We start from the raw sequence: 25,046 nt of genomic DNA on the forward strand, positions 1-25,046 counted from the left end.
AAAAGGTGAAGAGATTGAGCAGTACAAATTGGTAGTTGCAGAATAGCCACAGAGATGCAGTTTGCAACACAGGCAATAGAGTCAATAATGTCAAGATAGTGGGCTATGGAGTCACATGGGTACTTGGGGCAATAGGGGGACCACTCTGTGGAGTGCATGGTTTTCCAGCCACGTTGCTATACATCTGAAACTGCTGTGGAATGATGCTGAATGTAATCTGGTTGAAAAATGAAGAAATTACAGCATGTGAGACACACAGAGAGATGATGTTCCAATAGAGAAAATAATTACTTTGCTGAAGAGGGCAGACCTGGGACCTGAGCACACAGGTTCCACAAGCTCCAAGCGAGATGCTAGCTGCCTCACTGCTGTCCAGGGGTGGGGGTGGGGCTCATTTTGTGAGGCCACTTATTCAGAACCCACATCATCTCCAGGGACCATGTATTCTATTTAATGTATTTCTTCCTTTGTGCTAAGATTTCTCTTTACATTCTTGCGGCATAAATTTCCTTCCTATAATCTCTGCTTCATTTAAACCTTTGTCTCTTATAATAGTTAATAATGTTCCTAAGTGTGAACTAAAAAGGGCAGAATATTCATCTTGGTAGAACTTTTCAGCAAGTTAGTACTGATTTCTAGGTTCATTTCTCAATGATACATTAAATTAACTTGAAAAAGGTAGTTTGATTTTCCAAGGCACCAACCATATACACTAACAATTTAGAAAACAAAACACAAACATTTGGAGTTCTTTTATGTGTTTGGATTCTGATAGCTCAAAAATAGTAAAATTTGACTTGTTTCATAAACTACTGTTCAAACAAACTCTTATCTGACCCCCCTCCCCCAAAATATAAAGCCCAGGTAAATTTCCTGCAATAAGTAGTCATTTAATTAAAGAATAAAATTAACAGGAATCAAAATGTTGCAGCTGTATTTTTGTTAGACATTATATAAAAAAAGGAAAAGTATAATACAGTAAATCATTTTGTATTAACACAAACTTAAAGAGTTCTCAACTCAATCATGATTGCAATAAAAATGTCTTCTCAACATAATACTGAATGACACCGCGTCACATGTCCCTCACGCTGAGGCCTCAGAGTGCTGCGCCTGCACATGTGTGTCGCCCGTCCTGTCACTCCGCAGAACTTAAAACAAGGCTCAAAGGCAAACAACAGTTTTCTCCTGGCAGAGTTACCCTGGGTTTCAGCTGACCCCAATGGTTCATTCTTTAGACATCAAAGAGTGAAGTGTGTCCTGCACCTCTTCTGGCTTAGTGTGGCCACAGTTTCACCTGCATGTGGTCCTGCTCTGCTCACAAACACAGCAGGGGGTCTTGAGCTGAACTTCAGGAAAGTTCCCTGATGAGTGTTCAGTGTTGGTATCAAAAATTAAACACAAATTCTTCTCAGAAGAAAATCTCTATGGCCTGTGGAATCTAGAAGTTATTAAAAAAAAAAAAGAATAACTTAAGGTTATACGTTTCTAAGTTAAAATTGCCAAAACCATCCATGTGGAAATTGGTTGCTACTAAAAGCTTCTCAGAAGTCCAACATGGAAAACATGCTTTGGTTAAAGTGTATGTAGCACCCACAGGGCTCCCAACTCTCAGGCGCCCCCTAGTACCCAAAAGAGAATGAAGTCATGAATTCTCAAGACAACCTAAAACAGTTTGAAAACAGCTTTAAAATCCTTCAAGTACATGCAAAGCCAGGGCTTTGATAAAGGCAATGGATTGATAAAACAGGTTATTGGAAATTCTAGTAAAAGTTATAGTTCCATTTGTTTTCAGAGAGTTGGAAATGGGTGGTAATGTTTAATACACAAGAAAATCTTATAGGACTACAAATATTTTTCTGACTTTTAAAAATCAACAGTAAATCCTAAAATGTGGTAGTAAAAAAGTCTTATAATTATTTCCTGATATCTAAGTTTTGGGCTCACTCTCAAAATTCTGTCATCTAAGAAAACTATCAGGGACTTAGGAAAGAAAATACATATTTTTAGTAAACATCTCTTAATGTATAATGGGGAAATGTATTAAATATTTTGATATCACCATACACAGACTATGTAGGACTTATACCTTTTTTCTTTAACACAGAGTGAACATTAAAAATAGTTTTGAACGCTTTCCTGCAGAACATTTATTTCCTAAATGTTTTTGAGTGTTCTGAATAATCAAAAACAAGATGACCCGTTCTTTCCCTCACATACACCAGTCATGGAGGAAATGGCAGAAATATTTAGATAATTTACTTATTCTCTCCTGCCTTGCAGCCTCCTCTTCCTCCCTTGATATCTTCATCATAAAACTGTCTTGCAGAGTGGAAGACAGTTCCCAGCCTCAGCTCCACAGCTACACTGACCTTACAGAATACATCTTCTACATAACAACTGCTGTGGCCGCTTTGTGACAAACAGAAAGGAAAGGAAACTATTATTTTAGTTTAAGGAAGAATTTCCTTTCTCTCTGTAGCTGGGGCTTGGGCATCTTTAGACCAAGGCAGAAAGGACAGAGCAGCTGCTTTGAACTGAAGGCTTGTTGCATCACGGTCTCGCCTGTGGGATGAATGGTACCCAAGAGCTTCCGAGGATGACTGCTCATTATCATGACCATGGAAAAGAAGGGGGAAATGCTGAAGGAATATGCTGCCCAGTGAGCAAAGGGAAGCAAGTCTCCACTCTCCATCAACAAGAAACCCCATGTCAACCATGAACCACGTGGACAGAGAAGAGATGCGCCTTGGTGAAGTCTTGTTTCTGAAAGAACCAGCCGGTATATTCCCACTGGAGTATAAACTCTATGAAGATGGGAATCTCTTTACTCTCAGCACCTAGAATGGTACCTGGCACATAGAAGGTACTCAAATATTTACAGAGGACACAAAAGGCCTTTGAGCCTGTGGGGAGCATGAACTTGGTTAAAGATATGAATGTAAATTTTAAAAAGATGGGAAAAGGGAAATGGGAGGGTGGGAAATAATTAGCACTCCCAGAAGTATAAATAGGGGAGTTCTATAAACTTGGAGTGTTGTGAATATTAGAGGAGGGGAATGAAATATATAGGCAAATTACTGTGATTGCCTGGAGACTAATTTTCTTCAATGTACATTAACTACACACATAAACCAATGACCTGTGCAATACTGTACTACATAATCACCCTTTACCAAGCCCGGGAAGAAACTGTGGGCGTGAACACCATTTCTAATCAGGGAGCATTCTGGTTGTTCATAGTAGTTCTCTGCAGCAGTACTTTGGATCACCTGAATACATAGTTCTTTGTGGCTCTTCTTTTTTTTCTTCTTAAGTAAATACAATGTTATAAGTATCATGAAATTCACACAAATAGAAATCTGACCTTGTCAAATGCTTGCTCGATGCATGTACCTCCATCTCATTACTTTTGTATTCGTTGAGTTCTTTACGGATTGCTGCCTGAAATTTGAAACAGCACAGTGGTTTACGGGACATTAAAAAGTTGAGGATGGAAATTAGTACCACGACCATAGGTTAACAACTATTCTTAATACTTGCTGACTTACTATTTCATAATCAAAATTTCAAAAGAGAAAGGAAGAAACAACTTTGTGCAGCATTTAGACTCCCCCTCACCTTCAGTCCTAACCATGGTAGTGTTTGGCCAGCACTGTGGAAGTGGTCAGTGAATTTATTTGCTGTGCTGGGGTATGATACATAACAGATTGATCGAGGACATGGTTAGGGCACTTACAGAGGAGGAAGACCAAAATAATGAGTCAAATGCAGCTTTTGATAAACTTACAGAGAAGTCATTCTAACTTCAGCATGCATTGATGTTTTGTATTATTTGAAAAATAACATGGTCATTGCACATGGGTGACACATGCCTCTCATCTGGCCCTCCTCCAGCTTCCCAAAGCCCACTCTCATCGAGGACTTCTCTCAGATAAACCCATCTGGGGCTGGGTGATCCAAGAATATCAGACACAACCCCACCTCCAGGGCAAGGAAAGGCTTGGAGTTGAAGATTTCAGGGGGCATTACTGCCACACGCCACAGGTCTGCTGTCAGACACTTTGCCTTCACCCCTTAGGACCTCTTGGTGCACATCAACAATGAGTGACCAAGAGTCAGTCCAAGCACATGTCTGTAGTTCTCCAAGTTGGTGCAAAACCCACGTGCATTGATTTATAACCTCGTACATTCATAACATTCATTCTCAGCATAGAAAGAGTGAGGAATAGTTAGCAATTTCAGCTAACTCATTGGCTGAATGTATTATTTCCAATCCCTTCCTAAACTATTTAAGAGTTCTGAAAAACCACTAGGAGGTATGATAGAAATACTGTAGGCACACACTGCTGGGTTTAAATCCTGCCAGACAACAGCATCTGACCACAGTCAAGGGCTCACCTCCCTGTGCCTTTCCAAGTCATCTGTTCAGTAGCATCTCTCCAGGCATAATAGCAACACCTGGCTTGCAGGGGTGTTTTGGAGGATTAGATGACTGACAGCTGACAGGGTTTAACACAGGGCAGAGTAAGGGCTCATTGGGTGGATGTTTGTTCACCCCTTAGCCCCTGGGGACCCCTTGTCTCTTTGTTGTCTTCCTGCCTCTCTGGCTGTGCAGCTCAGATGGCTTAGGAGGTTCTGGAATCTCCTTGATCGGTTGGACCAGGACTGACTCCGGAGCCACCTCCATCTGAATGCTTCCTGGACCTCCTCCACTCCTCCTTGTCCCCTCTGTAGCTCACTTTCTTTAAGCCTGTGTCATCTACTCTCTTTTTGCCAGCCCTGCCTACTTTTGATTCATTCCCCAGACCATGTTTCTCAGCTTCCACATCCCTGACACCTTGGACGAGGTGATTCTCTGTGGTGGGACCACCCAGGGCACGGTGAGTGGTTTAGCAGCATCCCTGGGCTCCACCCACTAGATACCAGTGGTACCCCTGACTGGTGACACCAAAAATGTCTCCAGGCATTGCCAAATGTCCCTGGGGCTGAACGGTCCCCTAGCTGAAAACACAACCCTGACCTGCATAATGTCTGTGAAACCAACAACTGGTTAGGGCATGGCCTTAATTTCATAGCTGAAGCACTCGCTGTCTGAGAACAAATGCACTCCCTGGCATGACATGGTTGGCCCTTTCCCACAAGACTGCCCTGACCAGCTCAGACCGTCTGTCATGTACCTTGTCCGCTGCTGACAACCTCGTCCAGGGCTTGTCCGCCCGTCTGTCGTAGTCCTGGGCTTTCGCCACTTCCACATAATCACTGAATCGTATCAGAATTTTCCTGTCTCTTAGTTCATCGACCGTGGGTCTCTGGTTGAGCTAAAATAAAGGTCAGCACAGTTTAGGTATCACATGCCAAACTAGCTTTCTTAAAGTACTCAGAACAAATGATGCATTTCCATCAAGAAGTATAAACTTTGAAAAAGGCGAAACAGAACCTTAATGCAAACCATCTTTAATGGGAAGGGCTTTAATGGTGCACCTTAAAGTCAGCTTTCCCACTTAGCACACATGGCATCAGAAGGCTCCCACCCAGTCACCTAGCAGTGCGTATGGAGCAGAGGCTCAGGGACAGGGTGGCAGATTTACTTGGAATAAATTTTAGGGCAGAAGCTGCTGCTTTCCAACTATCAGATAAGCTTTATAAAAAAAAGTTACTGATAAAATTAAAATGCTAACTACCACGAGTACTCTTAAGTCAAGCTCAGGAAGAAAGTATTCTTTTAATTTCAAGCAGGACAAGATAGCATCATGATCATCATGATTATTATAAAGCACTTTGGAGGTACCAGGGAAGGAAACACCAGAACACTAGAATTTAGAGCCAGTTCAGGTTTTAAAAGGTCAGAGTTTACACTGTTTCTACCTTTATTGCCATAGTAAGTTTTGATTTAACTGAGTCCCGCATACAAATCCTTAGGGCGAACAAAGTTTTCCGCCATCCGGAGCTTCTACACAAATTCAAAGTTACCAGAGAAGCTAAAGGTAAAAACCCTGACATCCAGGTATGCTTTCTTAGACATTGTGTAAAGGCCCCAAATAAATGAAGAAAATACCCAGTCAGCACCTGGCTTCCGGGAAACAAAGGGAAAGCCCTCAGGCCAGCCCTGTGCCGGGCACGGACCTCAGCTGGAGGCACGTCAGAGTCACACCTTAAAGACACTGCTTTCCCAGCGTCTGGTGAGTGAGTCTGCTGTCCCCAGGAAACCATCACTCAGGACCTCGGGCTTGTACTGTCCATCACGCTGGCTACAGAGCAGCTTTCCTCTTGCCCACCTTTTACCCCTTGACCTTCATTCAGAGAGTAAGATGCTTCAATTATAGTACCTTTCTTGTCAATCTCTGCTTGATTTCTCTTCTTTCCTCCTGCTCTGTCAGGTCGTTCCTTTCTAAGAGTAAAGAAAAAGAAAGAAGCAGGTTGAGACTTCCTTCTGTCCGACAGGGAAGTGTCCTCTGGATCTCCATCCCTCTGGTGGCTGAGGGGGCACTCAAGGCCACCTTGAGATGACGCTTCCCTGTATCAGTTATTTTCCCTCCACTCGGCCAGGGACGGCTCAGGAGATGGTGGGCTCACTGACACTCAGGAACCCTTCTGGAAGGGAGGCTCTGCTGTCGGCCGTCTCCTGGGCCCTTCTCTGTGTGAGGGTAACTATGGCATTGCTGCTCTGCAGTCACTCCAGGAGAAACAGGGGGCGTCTGCCCCTCTGATCAAATCTCTCATCTCTACATGCAGATTCGCATCTAGGAACAGCGATGGCAAACAAATCCTAGTAGTAGGATAAGTTATATCTATAATACACATTCATACACATGAATGAATGAATATTAATAGAACTGTGACTGCCTCCTTTTTTTTTCCTTTTCCATTTACTAGGTAGACACATTTAATTTTAGCCAACCAATATAAGCTAAGGAACACCCTTCTTCAGATTCTGGGCAACAGATGCCTGCCTGGAATTTAAATTTTCAGGGTGTATTTCCAGCGCAAACACCCCCCTGAACCCAGCTGCCTCTCCGCACCAGGAGCCAGAACACTCACACGACACCATGACGCGCCTTTTGTCGAAGCCCAAGTCTCTCACCAAAATTGGCTTTGCTTGTGAGTTGTGACTATTAGCATTCGAGTGGTGTTCAACACCTACTCTTGGGAGCTAAAAATAGAGCAGAATGCTGACATGTAGTGGAAAATCTATGCCTCGCCCTCGGATAGGAGATAATGGACGTTCTATTTCTGGCGCTCTCTGCTGCTAAATAAAGCCTCAGCTCCTTGACTGGGGCCGAGTTTTCTGTTCCTAGGAAAGGGGGCTCCTCTAAGTACCCCTGGAAACACCGCCAGGTCCCAGGAAGGGAAGCCTTGCTGCTTGGACTTCACATACTCTTATGTCATCTGCCTTTATTTAAGACATTTCAAATATGCATGCATTGGGGGCATTGGGTATATGTGTGTTTGATATCAATATATCAGCCATTGGTCTATCCATAATTTTTTAAAAAGCCCAGAAGAGTCATCTCGCATTTGGGTGTTTTGTAAAGAGAATCCTAGTAGTAAACCAGAAGAAACCAGTCACAAGCTGTAATCAGGAAGCTGGTAACACAATTAGGACAAAAATTGTAAAAGTATCACATGTCAGGTCTACCATGAGGGATATAAAGAATAATATGAAACCAATTCTTCAGAATTTCTTAAAAATAGGCCATGGACAATTCCCAGGGAAAGCCTTCATGTGAAAACACTGAAACGAAACTGGATCTTTCTTTTTTTTCAATCACGAACAACGTCAGTAGCACTACCCAGGTCACGTGAGCACAGCAGGCGCTTTGGAGAATTGAGCTTGGAAAGCGCGAGCAGGTCCTTCCCTGGGCCAGGTGCTCTGCTGGGTATCAACTCCAGGATGCCCTTCCTGGAAGCCCGAGCCATGGGCTCTCTCCCTGACCTCTACTTAGCAATGGGTTTGCGGATCTCTGATCCCAGACCCAGAAAATAACCCTGTGTCTCCTCCAAGACAAGAGAGCACTGATCAGAGCCTCCATTCCCAAATTTTTCTGGAAAGAGTGCCAGGAGTTTGGACAATCCCACACAAGCCTTTCGTAAACTATCAGGAATGCACTATTCCTCATAATGCAGCAGCTAGGACATGGACAATGATGCTGGGTGACCTGACTGTGAACTTGAGCTGTCCCCTGTTACCATGATTCTTGTTAAAAACTCCTGTTACGCTGGCTGAGTCCTAGCTTCCTCCCTAGGGGGCTGGGGACAGCTGTGCACACTTCAGCACTGTGTTCTAGAAATGAAATGAGGGAACATCGCAAGGGCTGAGTACGATGCCTGCACAGTGGGCTGAGGGCAGAACTGTCGTATTCAGTATTATTACACGTAAAGGCGCCCTGTGTCTTGAGTACTCAGGCTGAGCTCGGAGCGTTCCTGCCATTCATTACTCGTGACCTCCCACTTGAAGGGGTAGTAACACAATGGGAGGCATTCTCAGAATGTTTCTGAGCAGAAATAGCAACAGAGCAGGAGCATCTGAAGCCTTTGCTGGGTGCAATGTTCTTCCCCAGACCAGACATGGTTACTCTGTCCTCATCCTCACGGAACAAAAAACACACCCACCACCAGGCAGTGAACTGCTCAAGCCTCCCACTCAGGGCGTGGAGACACTTCTGAGCTGGGGACACAGCTGACTGCTTCAATGGCAGAGAACGTACAGCCACCGCCATGTGTGGGAAACCCACGCTTTTGTTCCCTGTTGTGCCCTGAAGGTGAGTGCAGTCAGTTTCCTTCACCAGCTCTAGGCACCTAACACCTGTTCCATCTGAAAGGCACTGCAATTATTTGCCAAGACCAGCAGAAGCAGAAGCGCTGGCTGGTGGGAGGCCTGGGCCACTGCCACATCAGGGACAGGTCATTACAGCCAGGAGGACCAGTTCCCTGGAGAAAGGATCCACTGGCTGTGGGCAGCAGACCCCTCAGACGGTGGCACTGAGTCTGGGCTTTAACTTGTCCCAATCATGTTACTTTCAGGATGTCTGTGACTTACAAGCTTTACAGATTAGTGACTTAATGTTTTAAAATTCAAATGTTTGGTAATCTAGCTTGACTCTTCCACCTGCCCGTTTAATTGAGCAGGTTATTAACAGAAAGCCTTTCTTCAAATCCTCACACGTGGCCTCGTGCGCATAATAGAGAATAGTCGTTGTCATATCTTAAGGGTAAAAAGTAAAACAAAGAATTCTTAAGGTTAAATATTTCCAATGGTCTATAAAGGAGGGAACTGTCCGAGGCAGAGGAAGGGGAGAAACTCAGGTCGGACTCTGCACCCAGAATGAGGCTCTGCCATCTGCTTTCTGGCAGAAAGGCAGCCGTGTAACTTTGTCAAAAGATGTTCACAGGATAAAACCAGACTCAGAGTGTCTGCAGCATTCATCACATACAGAGGAAAACAAATACAAATACTTTAAAAATCTGAACTGTAAGATGACACTTTTTGTAGAAAGTGTTTTGAAGACTAAAGTTTGTTGACCAGATCATGAAAGAACTAGCCGAGAAACACTTCTGAAAGGGTTTTACCACCCCAAATCATCAATGACTTAAATGAGACAGAACAGTGTACTCTGTACTGTGGAGGCTACCGGACACCTGTGTCCAGGGCATGTTCACACCATACACCTAACTGGGGACACCCGACCTGTGAGTGTGAAGCGGGGAGTAGAGGTTTCTGAATGCATGTCCCCCAGCTTCACCGTTTCTCTGAGCTGTCTGCTTGTCCCTCAGGTGCAACGACCGAGGGCGCTGTTTTTCTGTGGTAGGATTTATGACACTGTCTACACCTTGCCTGTGACACCTGCGGCCATCAGGAAGAAGCCCCGTTTAAAACTCCCAGGGAAACCTGCTTGAAAGCCAGCATGTGGGAAAACATTGATTTCTCCTCCTCAGATTTACAGGATCAACTAATAACCTAAAGATGGGGATATCTTCAATTGTGTCCAGAGGAGGTTTTTTTCCTCTCTATAATTTAAAAGGGGACATTTCTGGGTACAACTTTCCTTTAGAGCTGGCTGTCAGAATTGCTCAGCTGCTCCAACTTACTGGGGACACAGAACAGAGCTAGACTGGAGAGAAGGGAGGGCACCAGGGACAGTGCCAGCAGGCTTGGTACAGCCACAGCTCAGCACATGTGCGGGGACCGCCAGGGGGATCACCAGCTCGCTACTCACGTTTCAAGATGTTTCTCCTCTCCAGTTCTTCCACCGCAGGTCTTTGGCTCAGCCGTCTGCGGAAAAACACTAGAATTACATTTTGCACCATGGTGACCGCTGATGGATCCACCGGGGTTTGTGAGGTCGGAGGTGGCTGGTGCACCCCTCAAGATTGCTCTCCAAAAGCTGCAGGAGAGGAAGGGGACCTCTGGTGGCCGCCTATTGCGGCAGGTCGAGTCAGACTCCCCGTGGGAGGGAGGTCCCCGCTGTCACTGGGTTCTGGGTGGCAGCACACGTGCCGCCTCTCCAGGGGCGGCTCCTCATGTCCCGGTCCACGCCCAGCCTGGCGGGTCCGGACGATCCGGGCGCCGCGAGTTTGAGTAGCACAGAGACCCGCTCAGGAAAGGCTGCTGCCAGGCGGAGGGTGGGGCAGCCGGCTTCAGCTTCTGCTCCGGGAGCAGCGAATGCGCCTGGGTCGGAACACCTGCACCCGCGGGGCTCCTAGTGGCTCCAGCTGCTCCCGCCCCTGAACCTGCCTCTGAAACATCCTCCAGCGGCACGAGCGTGACGAGCGCGCCCCACCTCCCGGTTCAGGAGCCCGCAGCCGGGAGGGAGGGCGCCCATAACAACCGGGGATCTCCTGGTATGCGCAGCCAGCGCCCCACGCACCCAGCCTAATCTCTGCTTCCTGCGACCTGGAGACTAATCATTATTTCCTTTCAAATGGATTCTTCATTGAAGGCGTTGGAGGATGCAGCCAAAAAAATACATAAATAAACACACGGCTTGTCAGGAGAGGGAGGCATAATTAGCCAAAATTAATGCCAAGCTCCAATTGTTTCTGTAACTCCAGTAATGTTGTTCTTGGGTCACAGCCAGAAACCTCCCCAGTTTCAGACCTTTTAGCCATGGCCAGGGAGACAACAGGGCTCTGTGTTCACATGCCTTGAATTTGGGGCATAATGTTTTGCCCCAAAGATGGCACTGCCTCCAGAAACATTTGTCTGCTATTTATAACCCCTGTCCCAGCACAAAGCTGAGGGCGTCCCCAGGGCACGGCTGTTCCTCCCTCCATACTCAACAGGACAGTTAGTTTGCTGTTTGGGGCCCTTGGTGGCTTTGTGTCTCTGCTGGCTCTGTGGGTGGTTGCTTCAATGTACTAATTTAATATCTGGGGGGACATGAAACCTGCCCCCACAACTCCTGGCAGGGATCCAGGGCCCCGGGCCTCCAGGCCAGCCCCAGGCAGTAAGCACAAAACTTAGCTCACTGGGTGGGGCGCCCTCAGCCTGGTCACATTCCCCACATGCCATTCACTCAGTCACTCTGCAAGTGCCTCTGGAGTATGCGCTCTGTGCCAGGCACTGTCCCAGCCCCAGAGCACCATGTCACCAAGAAAAGCCTGCCCTGCCCTTTGGAAGGCTGACAGACCACAACATGAACAAGACCAGCCCAGAGAGCAGTCAAGGCCACAGAGGAACTAAGATCGGAGGCTTGGGGGCGGGGTGAGTGACAGGACAGGGAATTAGGTGAGATCCACTTCTGCTGAGACCATGAAGAGGAGAAGCTGGCCATGGGGTGACCACATGTCTGACAGGGTCTCTTAACTGCTCACATGCTAGGCTCGCAGTTGGGGGAGGAGGGGAGAGGAGGCCTCTGGACCAGCTCCAGGCAGTGAGCTGGGCTGATCAAGGCAGGCTTCATGAAAAAGGAGACTTTGGCCAAGTTGTAGAGACTCCATAAAGGACAGAGCCTAGTGCCTACTCACTGCCAGTTGACCAGCAGGGGTGCCTGCAGGGACACCAAGAAGGGAGGCCACGTACCTCCTCAAACCTGAAAAGTACCTCCACCTCCACCTCCACAAGAGAGACTTGTCTTCTCTTCCAAAATGAGGAGTAATAATAGCTCCTTACATAGGTGTGAGAATTGAATGAACTAACACACAGAGTGTCTGTAACATGGTGCAGTTACATGCACCATATAGTAATTTTCTAAGAACTCTCTCAAGAAGACACCCTGTAAGTTGCTGGCTGGTCATGGACTGAGTTTCTAGGAAAGCATTTCATCTAAGTCAAACATTTCAGAAAAGTGTGGACATCTCACCACCAAAATCTATGCCACTGGCCGGAGGGGGAAAGCAGGTAGGGTCCCACCACTCAGTGCAGGTTCAGCTGGTGCCGGGCTCCCCCCGATGCTTCCAGGTTGAAAGCTGGCTCCAGGGCACCTCCACCATCCAGGTGAGCTAGATGGGGCAGCTGTCTGGGTTGATGCAGTCCCATAGGTACACAGTGGTGAGCAGAGCAAAGTGTGGCTCGCCGGGTTGTCACTAACCTGCCCAATACCCAGAGGGAGCCCAGGAGCCCAGGGCTGGCTGGAGGAGAGAACCCAGAGTCCCAGGACCCAGCACTGCCAGCCCGTACCGTCCCTGTAAAATTCTTTCAGGAGAAAGATCCCAGGTCCCTCGGGAAGGGGCAGGAGACAGCATTAAGGGAAGCATGCAAGTCCAGAGCTCCCATCTAGACTCACCCTGCTTGAGCACCCAGGAAGGGCACCAGAGCTCTGAACTTCAGCCTTGGGTTAACCCAACCCCTTTTCCTCAGGTGTTAGTGAGCACTGATGACATGCCTCGCCCTAGGGACATGGCACTGAGAAGTCAGACCTAGACCCGCTTCAGGGAGCGCTGGTTCCAATGAGGCCCAGACACCCATTCTATTATCACACAAACAACTGCATTTCAGTGGTGACCAGTGCTAAAAGGTGGAACCCAACAGCACTGTAAAAGTCTAGGTTGGGTGGACTTGGATGGCACAGCTCCCTGGAGGGTGAGGCTTGAGTCCAGATCAAAAGGATAAGTGGGGACTGCTCAGCAAGGGAGGGAGGGAAGAGCTTGTGCAAAGGTCCTGAGGTTGGAAAGGATCCTGCAAACTCTACTCAGCTTGGAGAGGTGTGCACAACCATGGGCAGGAGACCTGGGCGAGCTGGGGGGAAGGGCACGCCAGCCCTGGATTTTCATTTGGAAGCACCCTGTGGACTCCTCCAGATTGCTGCCCAAGGAAGAACAGAGTAGGACCACCCACCAGGAGACAGGGACCTGCTCAGGGCCTGGAGCCTCCCAACCCCCATCAGATAGGAAGGACAGGCGTCCCAGGCTTGTGAGTGGCCAATGATCCCCTGAAACATTCAAGATGGAGGAAGCTACTAGTTCTGGTTTAAGAACTCTGTAAACTCCAGATTAATATATATTAGATGAAATATAGATAATATATCATCCATTTGCTGCCTGAAACTCACCTGGCTCTGCCTATAGGGGTGGGGCTTCTAAAATCCAAGAGTGAGGACAGCCCTGATGTCAATCATTCAGACAGCACCTGGTACCCCCTGTACAGATGAGATCATCAAGGCCCAGGGAGGCAGTGTGATCAGGTTCGGGCTCAGGGACGTGCTGTGATCAGATTCACAGCACACAGACATCCAGGGCCAGCACAGCGGGATGGGCATGGCCTGACAGAGGAAGCACACAGGCCCCCTGCCCTCCCCTGTGAAGTGTGCTCCGTGTGCCTAGTGAGGGGTGCTGCCAGGGTGTCCTTGCTTTGAGGTCTCACAGACGGGGTCCTGTGGAGACACAGCCCCAGGGAGGCTGGAATTTGGGAGCTAAGCTGAGGGGTCGAGGTTTCAGGGTGGGGGGACGGGTGGGGTCCAGCACCCTGAGGTATTCCCAGCTCCTGCCCTGTGGCCACCCCCTCTCCTGATGCATGAAACTCGCTGCTCCTGCTGGTGACGGGCAGGTGCCCCCTGGAGCTGGGGAACCGTGGTCTACTTCTGACTGTCCACACTGGGAAAGCCGGAGTGTGGCGGCTAATTCCAGTGCCACCTGGGGTGGGAGCCACACTGAGAAGAGAAATGCCAGGTAGAGAAGTGTCTGCTGTCTCCTAGCCTGGTCCCCACCTGTACACTTTGGAGAGGTAGGGTGCCGGGGCTGGGGAACAGGACCGTGAAGACAGGCCTTGGCACTCAAACAGCAGGTAGAGGTATGGAACACATGAAGAAGGGTGAAGGGGTGGCACATGTGGGTGGGAGTCATCTGGGCACGTGGGGACCAGCCCACACCATTGATCCCGTGGGGGCTCCCAGGCCCTCCTGCCTCTCCACTGCACAGAACTGGAGTGAACCCTGCTCTGCACCTGACCCCGTGCTGTGAACACAGGAGATGACTGCAGATGTAGGAGACCCCGCCAGTGAGCAGGTGGGGAAAGAGCAAGAGAAACGGGCAGAGAGGGGGTCCAGTGGACAAGATCATTGACAACGAGGTGGCCAGGATCCTGGAATAGGTTTTAGGAGATTAAATGATAGGGTTGTGGCAGCCACATTCCTCAGGCTGTCAAATTTCTATTCCCCTGGGAAATGCACTGAGGGCCACACACAGGCACAGAGTCCAATTCAAGTCCCAGCTCTGCCATCTGTCTAGGGGTGCCAGGGCCTACCGCTCTCCCCTACCTGAGCCTCCAATTACCTGGCCCCGTGAACCCACAGGACAGCGAGGAGGTCTAGATCACTAAAGCCAAGAGCAGGTACTTCCACTGACCACACTCAGACCCAGGTGGCCAGCGTCACTCCACTCAGTTCCTGTGCCCCACATCCCCACCTCCTCTAGCGCTGAGTTTCAAGCAGATGCCCAAAGTCATCCTGGCATGGAGCAGAGACTGAGATGCAATCCTGCAAACCAGGCAGACGGCCTTCCTGGAGAGCAGAGCCTCGGCTACACGGCAGACAGCCCCACACCCATGGGGACACCCGGCTATTTTGGGAGCTCCTTCCCGGGCACACCGATCCTGCTCCAGCGCCAGCCTGTATCACTCAGGAATGCTGGCATCCCTGCTCCCTGGCATGGGATTCCCCCAGGGTGATGACACCACTGCCACCCAACAGTGATTCCTCCTGCCAGACATAGGCCTGTGTTGAGTGCAGGATTCAGGGGGTTCCCTGGGGCACCATCAGGGCCGATGGATGACCAGGGGCATGTGGGCAGCATGTGAGAGAGGATGGGAGGGCAGGCCTCTCTGAGGGGCTGACATGAGGACCAGGCCACAGAAAGAGCAGGACAGGCTGCAGGCTCTGAGGGGGCAGAGTAGCTCATGTTGAGGAACAGTTAGTGTCCCCCCAAACCTTATTTGTCCTCCACTACCCCCAAGTACAGCTATCAGCCTGCTGAAGGCTCACATGGGAGGTGCTGGCTGCAGATCCCACACCAGGGTGACCCCAGGTGCTACACACACACACACACACACACACACACACACACACACATCTGAAGCCGCCTCCGTACCCTGCTCATCTCCCAGCGTCCCTGTCTCAGATTCTGGCACTGGCCATCACCCAGTCACTTGCCCCACACCCCTGGGCAACTCTTTTACTCCTTACCCTCAGCCCTCAGGAATCTCCAGTCCACGGGGTTCCGTGTGCCAACACCGCACACGTCCATCTTCCTCTCTCTATCCCCTGGCCACCTGAGCCCGGCCACCAGCTTCTATGACAGCCTCCATGGGCCCCAGCCCCCCAGCTGCCCTCCCACTGGCCCCCACAGCAGCAGGCTGGCCTTTCTGAAACATGAGCCCCATTTTCATGATAAGCCCGAACCCCAGGGTCCCCACTGAAATCAGGACATCAAAGGCCTGTGAGTGAGTCTACAGGGACCTCTGCCCTGCTGGTGACAGGCAGGTGCCTCCTGACCAATGATCACCCCCAATGGCCAATGACTACCCCCACGAGCTCCTCACACTGCCCTCCTGGGGCATAGACATCCCTCTCCTAACTCAGGGGTCCCCAACCCCACACTGCTTTATAACAACTGTCACTCTAACTCTCCATCTCTCCTGTACACCTCATTTTAAAAATCAATGCAATGTCCTAGCTGTAACAGAGGAGGAAGGAAGATCAGTTCTAATCAAATAATATGGGGGAGGGGGGAGACAGGGTAAAGTAAGTTCACACTTGTGAGCATGCGCAACAGTTCATTCTTGTACTAGTTATTTAGAAATGATATTTGTATTATTCCTACATGAACAACTGTAAACCTACTTTTGCCCAACCCTGTATACATTCAACATGTGAGTGTTCACACACAATGCTACACAAAACAGTCACTGTGACAACATCAGCTACCAAGGCAGGGCCCCAGAGTCCCCTCCTGGTCACGCACGCACAAGCGCCAAGAAACAGTGCTATGGGGGAGCTGTTCCCGAAATGAGCAATTACTAGTAAGGTTCAGAGGGAAACAAGGGAAACACTTTCATCAATTTCCAAGGCACTTGCATCCGGGGACGCTCCCTGTGACAAATCACTGTGTGCGGTTGCAGCACGTAGGCTGCAGGCGCAGGTAATCACAGCAGGCTTTGTACCCGAGTGAAGGCCCGAGGGGCACCGGGAATCAAGTGGAGTGTGTGGTAACTTGGCTGCTCAGAAGCGCCCTTCACTGCAGGGCCTCCAGGCTTGCTCCCCAAATGCAGAAATCCCTGTCACTGTGACAACCACCACGGCCACACAGGACGCTGCTCCAACCCTGAGCACTGGCGCAGCCACCTCACCTCCTCTGGGAAGCCCCTGGGGCTTGGGCAGGACCCCTTTTGCCACTAACTGTGGGCTTGCTGACACCCAGGAAGGTGTCCGTCCCCAGGCGCACCCGTCGAATACCTTCAGGCCACAGGCTCTCCTCTGAATACCTTCAGGCCACAGGCTCTCCTCTGTTGCCCTAAGGGCCAAGCCTCCTGGGCTCATTCCGGGCAGGGGGGACGGCTCTGGGGTTTGGAGTTTGCCCCCTCCCCGCCACTCACTCCCAGGGCAGGGGTCCCTCTGTGTGCCTGGACGCAGGAGATGATGGTCTCCCTCGCAGGTTTATGGTGAGCATGACAGGATCGACATACGCAGGGCCCTGTGTAGGGCGTGGGCCACACCTGAGCACCGAACACCTGGCACCCAACCTCCTGCCTCCTCTGCTGTGGCGGTTCAGGTCTGCAGGGCTTGCAGCGAGCCAGCCACCCAGGCCCAAAGGGTGACGCTGCTGGAGGGAGACCGGGCTTTCAAGGCCAGACATGTTTCTATCTGTTGAGAGGTACTTTCTCTTTTCTCTCAGTCTAGGTGGGTAATGCCCACCCTACCGCCCAACCATGCCCAATGTTCTTTTTGAAAGGAGGAATGCAGAGTGTGGAGGAGAGGCCCAGGCACGATTGGGGTGCGAGGAAGAGCGAGCAAGCTCGCAGGAGGAATGGATCACAGACCGTGCAGGAGTGCAGGGTGAGGGCAGTGACGGAGAAAGAACGTGCCCCATGGACCAGGAGAGGCAGCGGGGCTGCAGTGGGAGCCTCCCTACCACCTCTGCTTGGCCTCTTATAGGCCCAGCCGCCCTGCCTATATGACGCTGGCTTCCCCAGGCCTGGGCTGCAGCCTCTGGCACCTGCTGGGCTGGAGACACTCAGTGAGATCCTGGCACCTGTGGGATGGCGCATGGGCAGAAAACGTGCTGAATACCCATGGCCTAGCCCTCGCCCTTCTGCTGGCCTTGGCTCCCACCTTCCCACCTGCCTTCCCCCACTTCCTCCTACTTTGGTTTCTTTTAGTCACACTGACATGCTAAGCTTACTCCTACCTTAGGGCTCATATATATATATGCTGTTCCCTCTGTCTAGAAGACTGTTCCTTCCCATGGCTCAGCCTAAATGTTTCCTGCTCCAGGAAACCTACCCCGACTATTCCAGCTAAAGTAACCAACTTCTCTCTGCACTACTTGCTCTCAAGTGCATGTTTTCTGTTTTGTGGCCTTTGTAGCCCGAGGGTTCCAGCCTTTCACGAAGGCCTGGCCCATGGGTTCTGCCCCCGCCCCCCCCCCCCCCCCCCCGTCACCTAAGCCTGTGCCTTAACAATAAATCTCTAATTTATCCCCTACTCACTCTGACCAACACAGCTTTCTCTCCTATAAGCAAGGATGACAATATTGTGGGAGACGCTCTCTCAAGTTTTTGCCAGTTTTTCAACTCCGCCCAGTTAACCAAGGTGCTGAGTCCTTCTGGAAAAGCAGAATCCACTGACCACGCCCGGCAGGCAGCCCCTGCCCCCCCCCCCCCAGCTGCCCTCCTCGGTGATCTGCAGCAGGGTCCTTTGCTACCTAATCTGTGCGCACCAGGGAAACTTGTTCCTGTAATTAGGTGATTCAATTAAACTTTCTGCATGGCGATTCAACAACTCAACATGGATGTAAACAGAAAGCGTGCTATGAGAACTGAGTGGGATGCTTTGAAGCCACTCAAGACCAGAAGCTAAAGTATTGCTGTCGGCCCATGTGGAGAAAAGTATAAAAGCTGGAAAACTCTAAAACTCTGGAAGGATGCTGCACTTAGACAGCTTCCAAGCGTCTTTGAAGCCTCACTTGTCTCAAAGAGCCAACACTGGAAATTGTAGAGGACCCTCCCCCAGCAAGACGTCCTTGATTCCAGCTGAGAAGACAGTCAGACACATGCGCACCTGTGCGACTTTGGTGAGAATCAAATGTTCAGAGCATAAACAAATCATGCTTGTAATTTCTTCTATTGGCTTTCTCATTCATCACCCAGTGTCCTATGTGGAGGGCTAGAGTCCACCCAGCCTCCCTGAGGGACTGTGACCCCTCCAGGTGGCAAGCTCAGCCCCGAGCAGGACCTGTGGTATCCATTGGGTAAACGGGTTACTGTACACTAAGTACCTCGGGGCCATTTCCACTCATGTAAACCGCTTTGGAGTGGTTTCACACAACTCGGCCTGGAACGCAGGGCTACCCCTGGGCAGAGCGGTGGGGTGGGAGCCAGATCACCATTTCGTGTTTACTGCGTGTATCTGTCCCTTATTCAGAACTTAAAACACATAATGCTCCCCACTGCCTGCTCCCTGGCACTAAGATCATTTCATCATCTGGAGCGCCTGCCGGGCACAGGCCCTTGCCTTCTGTTCCTCCTGCCTCCCTGCCCCGACGGCACCTGGTGGCCGCCCCTCCTCAGGCACTGCATTTCCCACCTCAGAGCTTCTGCTCAGACAGTCCCTCCTCCAGGCCTTCCCTTCCCCACCTGCCTGGGCAGGTCTGCTGGGCATCTGGGCACAGAGGGCAGCCTCAGGGCGCACCTCTCTCTAGTCCCCAACTCAGGAAGCCTGGACCCCTCTCCCCACCCCGCTCCCCCTCGGCCAAGAGGCTCCCACACTGGGCCTCTTAACAGCTCCTATCTCTGTCTCTCCTCAGCAGGTCTGGGGACAAAGGCGGTGGGGGAGCATCTAGCACAGCTCCTGTGGCACACGGCAAGGGCCCAGCAACGCTGGGGTAAGCGGGCAAACCCTGGACAACGAGATACCGAGGCACAGAGGAACACAAACTCCACTTCCATCTGTCCTCGATTTTAAAGAAACGGCATTACCTACACACAAACAACTCCTGCAGAACACAGAATATCATCGGAGCTGAGGGGAATCTGACCTTGCCAGCCCAGTGAGGGGAGGTTGGTCACCCCAAGGGAACCCAGGACCCCATGGCACCTAGGTGCCATGGCCTGCTAGAAGTACTTCCTGTGTCCCCTGCTACATGCTGTGTAACCCTGTTCATGTCACACACCCTCTTACTTGACCTCCCTCTGGGTGCCCTTGTCTCGAAGGCAGTGCCAAAGTCCTTTTAATCCCTTTCTCCTTCCCCAGGACCCAGTATTGACAGTGGTTATGAAGAAGGCACACAGAGGTTATAAAGAAGTATCTATGCTTGAACTGAAATGTCGTGGTGGGTTTACCACTGAGGAGAGACAGCATAGCTGTCCACGTCACCCTAGAGGCATTCAGAGTTCCCCTCCCCAGCTCCCTGACAAGATGCCCTGGGCCCCGCACTGGACAGCCAGGAAAATGAGGCACTAGAAAATTCTGAACCTGCATGGGCTTCATGTAGACTCCTCCAATCAGACTGCTTTGGAAATCGCTGCTACTCAACAGAAGAAATGTGTTCCACTCACTCATCTGTTTGTTCATTCCTTCCTTGTTCCTTTGATCTGTCTATTCAACAAAGCTACTCTACACACCTACAGTACCAGAAACTGCTAATACCCAATCTTCAGTCTCCTTAAGTAGCACCAGAGAGTTGATTCTGTTCAGTGCAGCCTCTTTGCCAGCTAAGATGGTTACATGAAGAGGTGACCAAGGGAAAGGTGTGCTGAGGAGCGTCTGGGGAGCACCTCCGTAAGATCGGTCTCCACTGGGATGGATGCACCATTGGGACTTCAATGTGATGTTTGATGCTCTGGCAGCCATACTGGACCATGGAGGATAATTGAGCAGGAAGATAAAGGAGCCTGGGTCCTCAGGGACTGTTGAAACTACCACGCCAGGTCTGTCTACAACTATTCTATGAAGTAGGGTGGTTCCAGGTACAACATCCAGAATGAGCCAGCCAGTTAGCATCCAATTTCAGTCCGTCATCTACTTAGCTGTGTGACTTTGTACATCTTAGCTAACCTCTCTGAGCATTTACATCTTAGGCTTGAGTGCATGCAGGCAAAGCATAGCCCTGGGCATGTAACATGAGTTTAGTAAATGTTAGGGAACTATCATTGCATTAGTATTGCTATGATTGTTACTCACAGGATAAGCCCTGATCCAGGTCAAGCAGAACTGGGTGTATTCTTCAGTCCCTGCAAACAGCTGAGAGAAAGCAGTACACACCCAGGTCAAGTGACTAGTCTGGGCTCATTCAGTCCATGATTTTTAGCCAGGAGATCTCCAAACCCACCAGACCACCTGCTCCCCTGGGTTTGGGAGTCATGTTTATTGACACTGAAGAGAGGTAGATGTTGTCCTGCCTTTTCTTATAAAACATGCTGTGCCTTCCTGGACAGACTCGCAAGCAACCAGGAGAAATGAAGAGCAGCTGCCCCCGTGGGATGACTCACAGGAGGCGGGCTCACTCCACAGGGACACCAAACCAGGGAGCCCGAGCCCTCTCTGCCGGCACCATGGAGCCCACCCGTGGCTCTCCCCCTGTGCACACCCCACGTGCTTCCCCAAAGACCAGGACTTAGGTTTATGTTCTCTGAGGCTTAGATCTTGTTCAACTTTCCCCAATTTAGAAGTGCTCTTTTCTGTTTCTTAGCTACCTTTGAAAGCAGAATGTGTAAGGTCCACACCACACTTGACATCCAGGCTGGCCTCACCCCCTCCCTCCAGGACGGAGATCAGGGCACCCTCCCCACGACATCCCATAGGACCTGGTCATAGCTCTGTCCCACGCATTCTCTTTGCATTTTTGTAATAAATCTTTGAGCGTGCCCTAAAAATCTTGGCGTTCTTCTCAACCTTGGGGGCTGTGTAAAATCGTGGGTAGGCCCCTCACCACAGCAGCAGCAGGCTGGTGGCATCTAGTTAGGGCTTGGGAGGGTTTATCTGGAAAGAACAGACCTGACCTCAGTGTACCCTGAGGTTTCTAAGCGAAGAGACTCTGAAGCCCCAGTCACAGCCAGACTTCCCAGAGACTGAGAAAGCAAGTTGAGTACAAGGTGCTGCATCATAAAAAGAGGCAAAGCAGAGAAAACTGCTAAACACAAATTGTCTTTTTTCCTGGGAACTCAAAATCCAAAGAGCCAGACCCGGCCAGAGGGATGTCTTGCCATCCCACCAGGTCACTGCTGGTGGATGGTATCCCGGGCGAGCCCTGCCGGATCTGCGATACCCTGGCCCTGCCCACCACTTCCTGTCCAGGCAGGAGTCCACACGAGGCTCCTCACCCGGCCCGAGATGTTGGCCTTCAATCCCTCGGAACATGGAGAGATAAAGCCCCGGACGTCTTCCTACCTATGTATCTTAGACATTAAAGAGCATGAAGATGACCACCATGACGAAGGGGACGAGGAAGATGAAGAGAGTAATGATGATGATACAGATGTTGGTGAAGATGTTGCCAAAGGTGATGGTGAAGACAAAAGAGATAATAAGAGGCAGATGATAAAGACACTGACAAATATAAGATGGTGACGATGGTGAAGACCTTGAGGAAGATGATGGTAGTGGTGAAAACAAAGCTGATGATGATGACGATGGTGACACTAATGCTCAATATTGTTTGGGATGGGCCTTATGTGTAGTGTCCCCTCAATCCTGGTGACCGTAACTGCAAAATGCCCACATGACCTAGGCATTGCTCCAGGGATTAGGGAAACAGTTAAGGGATGAGGGGCTTCTTTGGGGGGGAATGAAAATGTTCTAAAATTGTGGCAATGAATACCCAACTCTATGACTATGCTAGAAGCATTGGATTGTGTGAGAAAATCTGACATATACTAGAAAGGCCACCATAAAAAATATTTTTACTAACATTTTTATAATAAAATCTAGAAATGGATTTGAAATCATGTATTAAAAAATGTACCACATAAAGATAAAAAGAAAAAAAAGGTGAGAAAATTGAGGCAAGGAGACTATAACAGAAGGTCCAAAGCAGACACACACCGAAAATGATACAACACAGTTGCCAATGGTAGCTGCACACTTAGCTCTGAGCTTCCTGGTGGCCAAAGCAAAAAGGGAAACACAATTATAAAATGTGCATTGTGAGATACTAACATCCACTGTTAGGCTGAAGCAACGCTTATTTTGAGCCCATGGCCTCAAAGAATAGTCTCCCAAGTTCCTGAGGAAGGGGACACAGTGAAGCATATGGTGGGCAGTGACACTCGGGAGAGAAAATCTCTGTTAAATAGATTCCTACTCCGGAGGTTTGGAGTGGGGTCCAGGCATGTGAATGTGTGTTTGCACTAAGCTCTCTGGTGATCTGGAAGCATAGTCAGATGTGGGAACTGGTGTGGATCAGATGACCAGGAACCTATCCTATGTTTCCTGCTGTGTGATCATGGGCAAGTGACTGCACTGCTCTGAGCATCTTCCTCATCTGAAAAATAAGACCACTGAATCTATTCCAAGGAGATAATATCCATGAAACACTTACCAGGGAGATGGTACACAGAAGGCACTTCATAACTGTCACCAACGACCATTATTATTTTTTTTTTAAATAAATTTTTATTAATGGTAATGGGATGACATTAATAAATCAGGGTACATATATTCAAAGAAAACATGTCTAGGTTATTTTGTCATCAAATTATGTTGCAAACCCCTCGCCCAAAGTCAGATTGTCCTCCGTCACCCTCTATCTAGTTCTCTGTGCCCCTCCCCCTCCCCCTCCCTCCCTCCCATGTCCTCCCTCCCCCCCCACCCTTGGTAACCACCACACTCTTGTCCATGTCTCTTAGTCTCATTTTTATGTTCCACCAATGTATGGAATCATGTAGTTCTTGTTTTTTTCTGATTTACTTATTTCACTCCTTATAATGTTATCAAGATCCCACCATGTTGCTGTAAATGATCTGATGTCATCATTTCTTATGGCTGAGTAGTATTCCATAGTGTATATGTGCCACATCTTCTTTATCCAGTCTTCTATTGAAGGGCTTTTTGGTTGTTTCCATGTCTTGGCCACTGTGAACAGTGCTGCAATGAACATGGGGCTACATGTGTCTTCACGTATCAATGTTTCTGAGGTTTTGGGGTATATACCCAGTAGAGGGATTGCTGGGTCATAAGGTAGTTCTATTTGCAGTTTTTTGAGGAACCACCATACTTTCCTCCATAATGGTTGTACTACTTTACAGTCCCACCAACAGTGAATGAGGGTTCCTTTTTCTCCACAGCCTCTCCAACATTTGCTATTACCCGTCTTGTTGATAATAGCTAATCTAACAGGAGTGAGGTGGTATCTCATTGTAGTTTTGATTTGCATTTCTCTAATAACTAATGAAGCTGAACATCTTTTCATATATCTGTTGGCCATTTGTATCTCTTCCTGGGAGAAGTGTCTGTTCATGTCCTCTTCCCATTTTTTTATTGGATTGTTTGTTTGTTTGTTGTTGAGTTTTATGAGTTCTTTGTAAATTTTGGATATTAGGCCCTTATCTGAGCTGTCGTTTGAAAATATCAGTTCCCATATAGTTGGCTGTCTGTTTATTTTGATATCAGTTTCTCTTGCTGAGCAAAAACTTTTAATTCTGATGTAGTCCCATTCATTTATCTTTGCCTTCACTTCTCTTGCCATTGGAGTCAAGTTCATAAAATGTTCTTTAAAACCCAGGTCCATGAGTTTAGTACCTATGTCTTCTTCTATGTACTTTATTGTTTCAGGTCTTATATTTAGGTCTTTGATCTATTTTGAATTAATTTTAGTACACGGGGACAGGCTGTAGTCGAGTTTCATTCTTTTGCATGTGGCTTTCCAGTTTTCCCAACACCATTTGTTGAAGAGGCTTTCTTTTCTCCATTGTGTGTTGTTGGCCCCTTTATCAAAGATTATTTGACCATATATATGTGGTTTTATTTCTGGGCTTTCTATTCTGTTCCATTGGTCTGAGTGTCTATTTTTTTGCCAATACCATGCTGTTTTGATTATCGTGGCCCTATAATATAGTTTAAAGTCAGGTATTGTAATGCCCCCAGCTTCATTCTTTTTCCTTAGGATTGTTTTGGCTATTCGGGGTTTTTTATAGTTCCATATAAATCTGATGATTTTTTGTTCCATTTCTTTAAAAAATCTCATAGGGATTTTGATGGGAATTGCATTAAATTTGTATATTGCTTTGGGTAATATGGCCATTTTGATTATATTTATTCTTCCTATCCAAGAACAAGGAATATTTTTCCATCTCATTGTATCTTTTTCGATTTCCCTTAACAATGCTTTGTAATTTTCATTATATAGGTCCTTTACGTTCTTTGTTATGTTTATTCCTAGGTATTTTATTTTTTTTGTTG

General features: G+C 48.8%; 1 protein-coding gene across 3 annotated transcripts in view; it reads right to left on the minus strand.

Annotated features, from left to right (window-relative positions):
• Positions 1–873: 873 nt before the first annotated feature.
• Positions 874–25,046, minus strand: part of PHACTR3 (phosphatase and actin regulator 3) — a 166,743-nt gene continuing 142,570 nt past the window's right edge. For 2 of the 3 annotated variants that reach the window (XM_066236339.1, XM_066236336.1), the window contains 5 exons: positions 10,218–10,273; positions 6,330–6,391; positions 5,181–5,321; positions 3,368–3,444; positions 874–1,441 (listed from right to left, as the gene is read on the minus strand). In XM_066236339.1, the coding sequence (XP_066092436.1) occupies positions 1,426–1,441; positions 3,368–3,444; positions 5,181–5,321; positions 6,330–6,391; positions 10,218–10,273 (352 nt within the window). In that variant the 3' untranslated portion in view covers positions 874–1,425. The remainder of the gene's footprint in view (positions 1,442–3,367; positions 3,445–5,180; positions 5,322–6,329; positions 6,392–10,217; positions 10,274–25,046) is intronic. The other variant, XM_066236337.1, reaches the window with a different exon arrangement.

The sequence above is a fragment of the Saccopteryx bilineata genome, chromosome 6 (assembly GCF_036850765.1).
Source record: "Saccopteryx bilineata isolate mSacBil1 chromosome 6, mSacBil1_pri_phased_curated, whole genome shotgun sequence".
NCBI lineage: Eukaryota > Metazoa > Chordata > Mammalia > Chiroptera > Emballonuridae > Saccopteryx > Saccopteryx bilineata.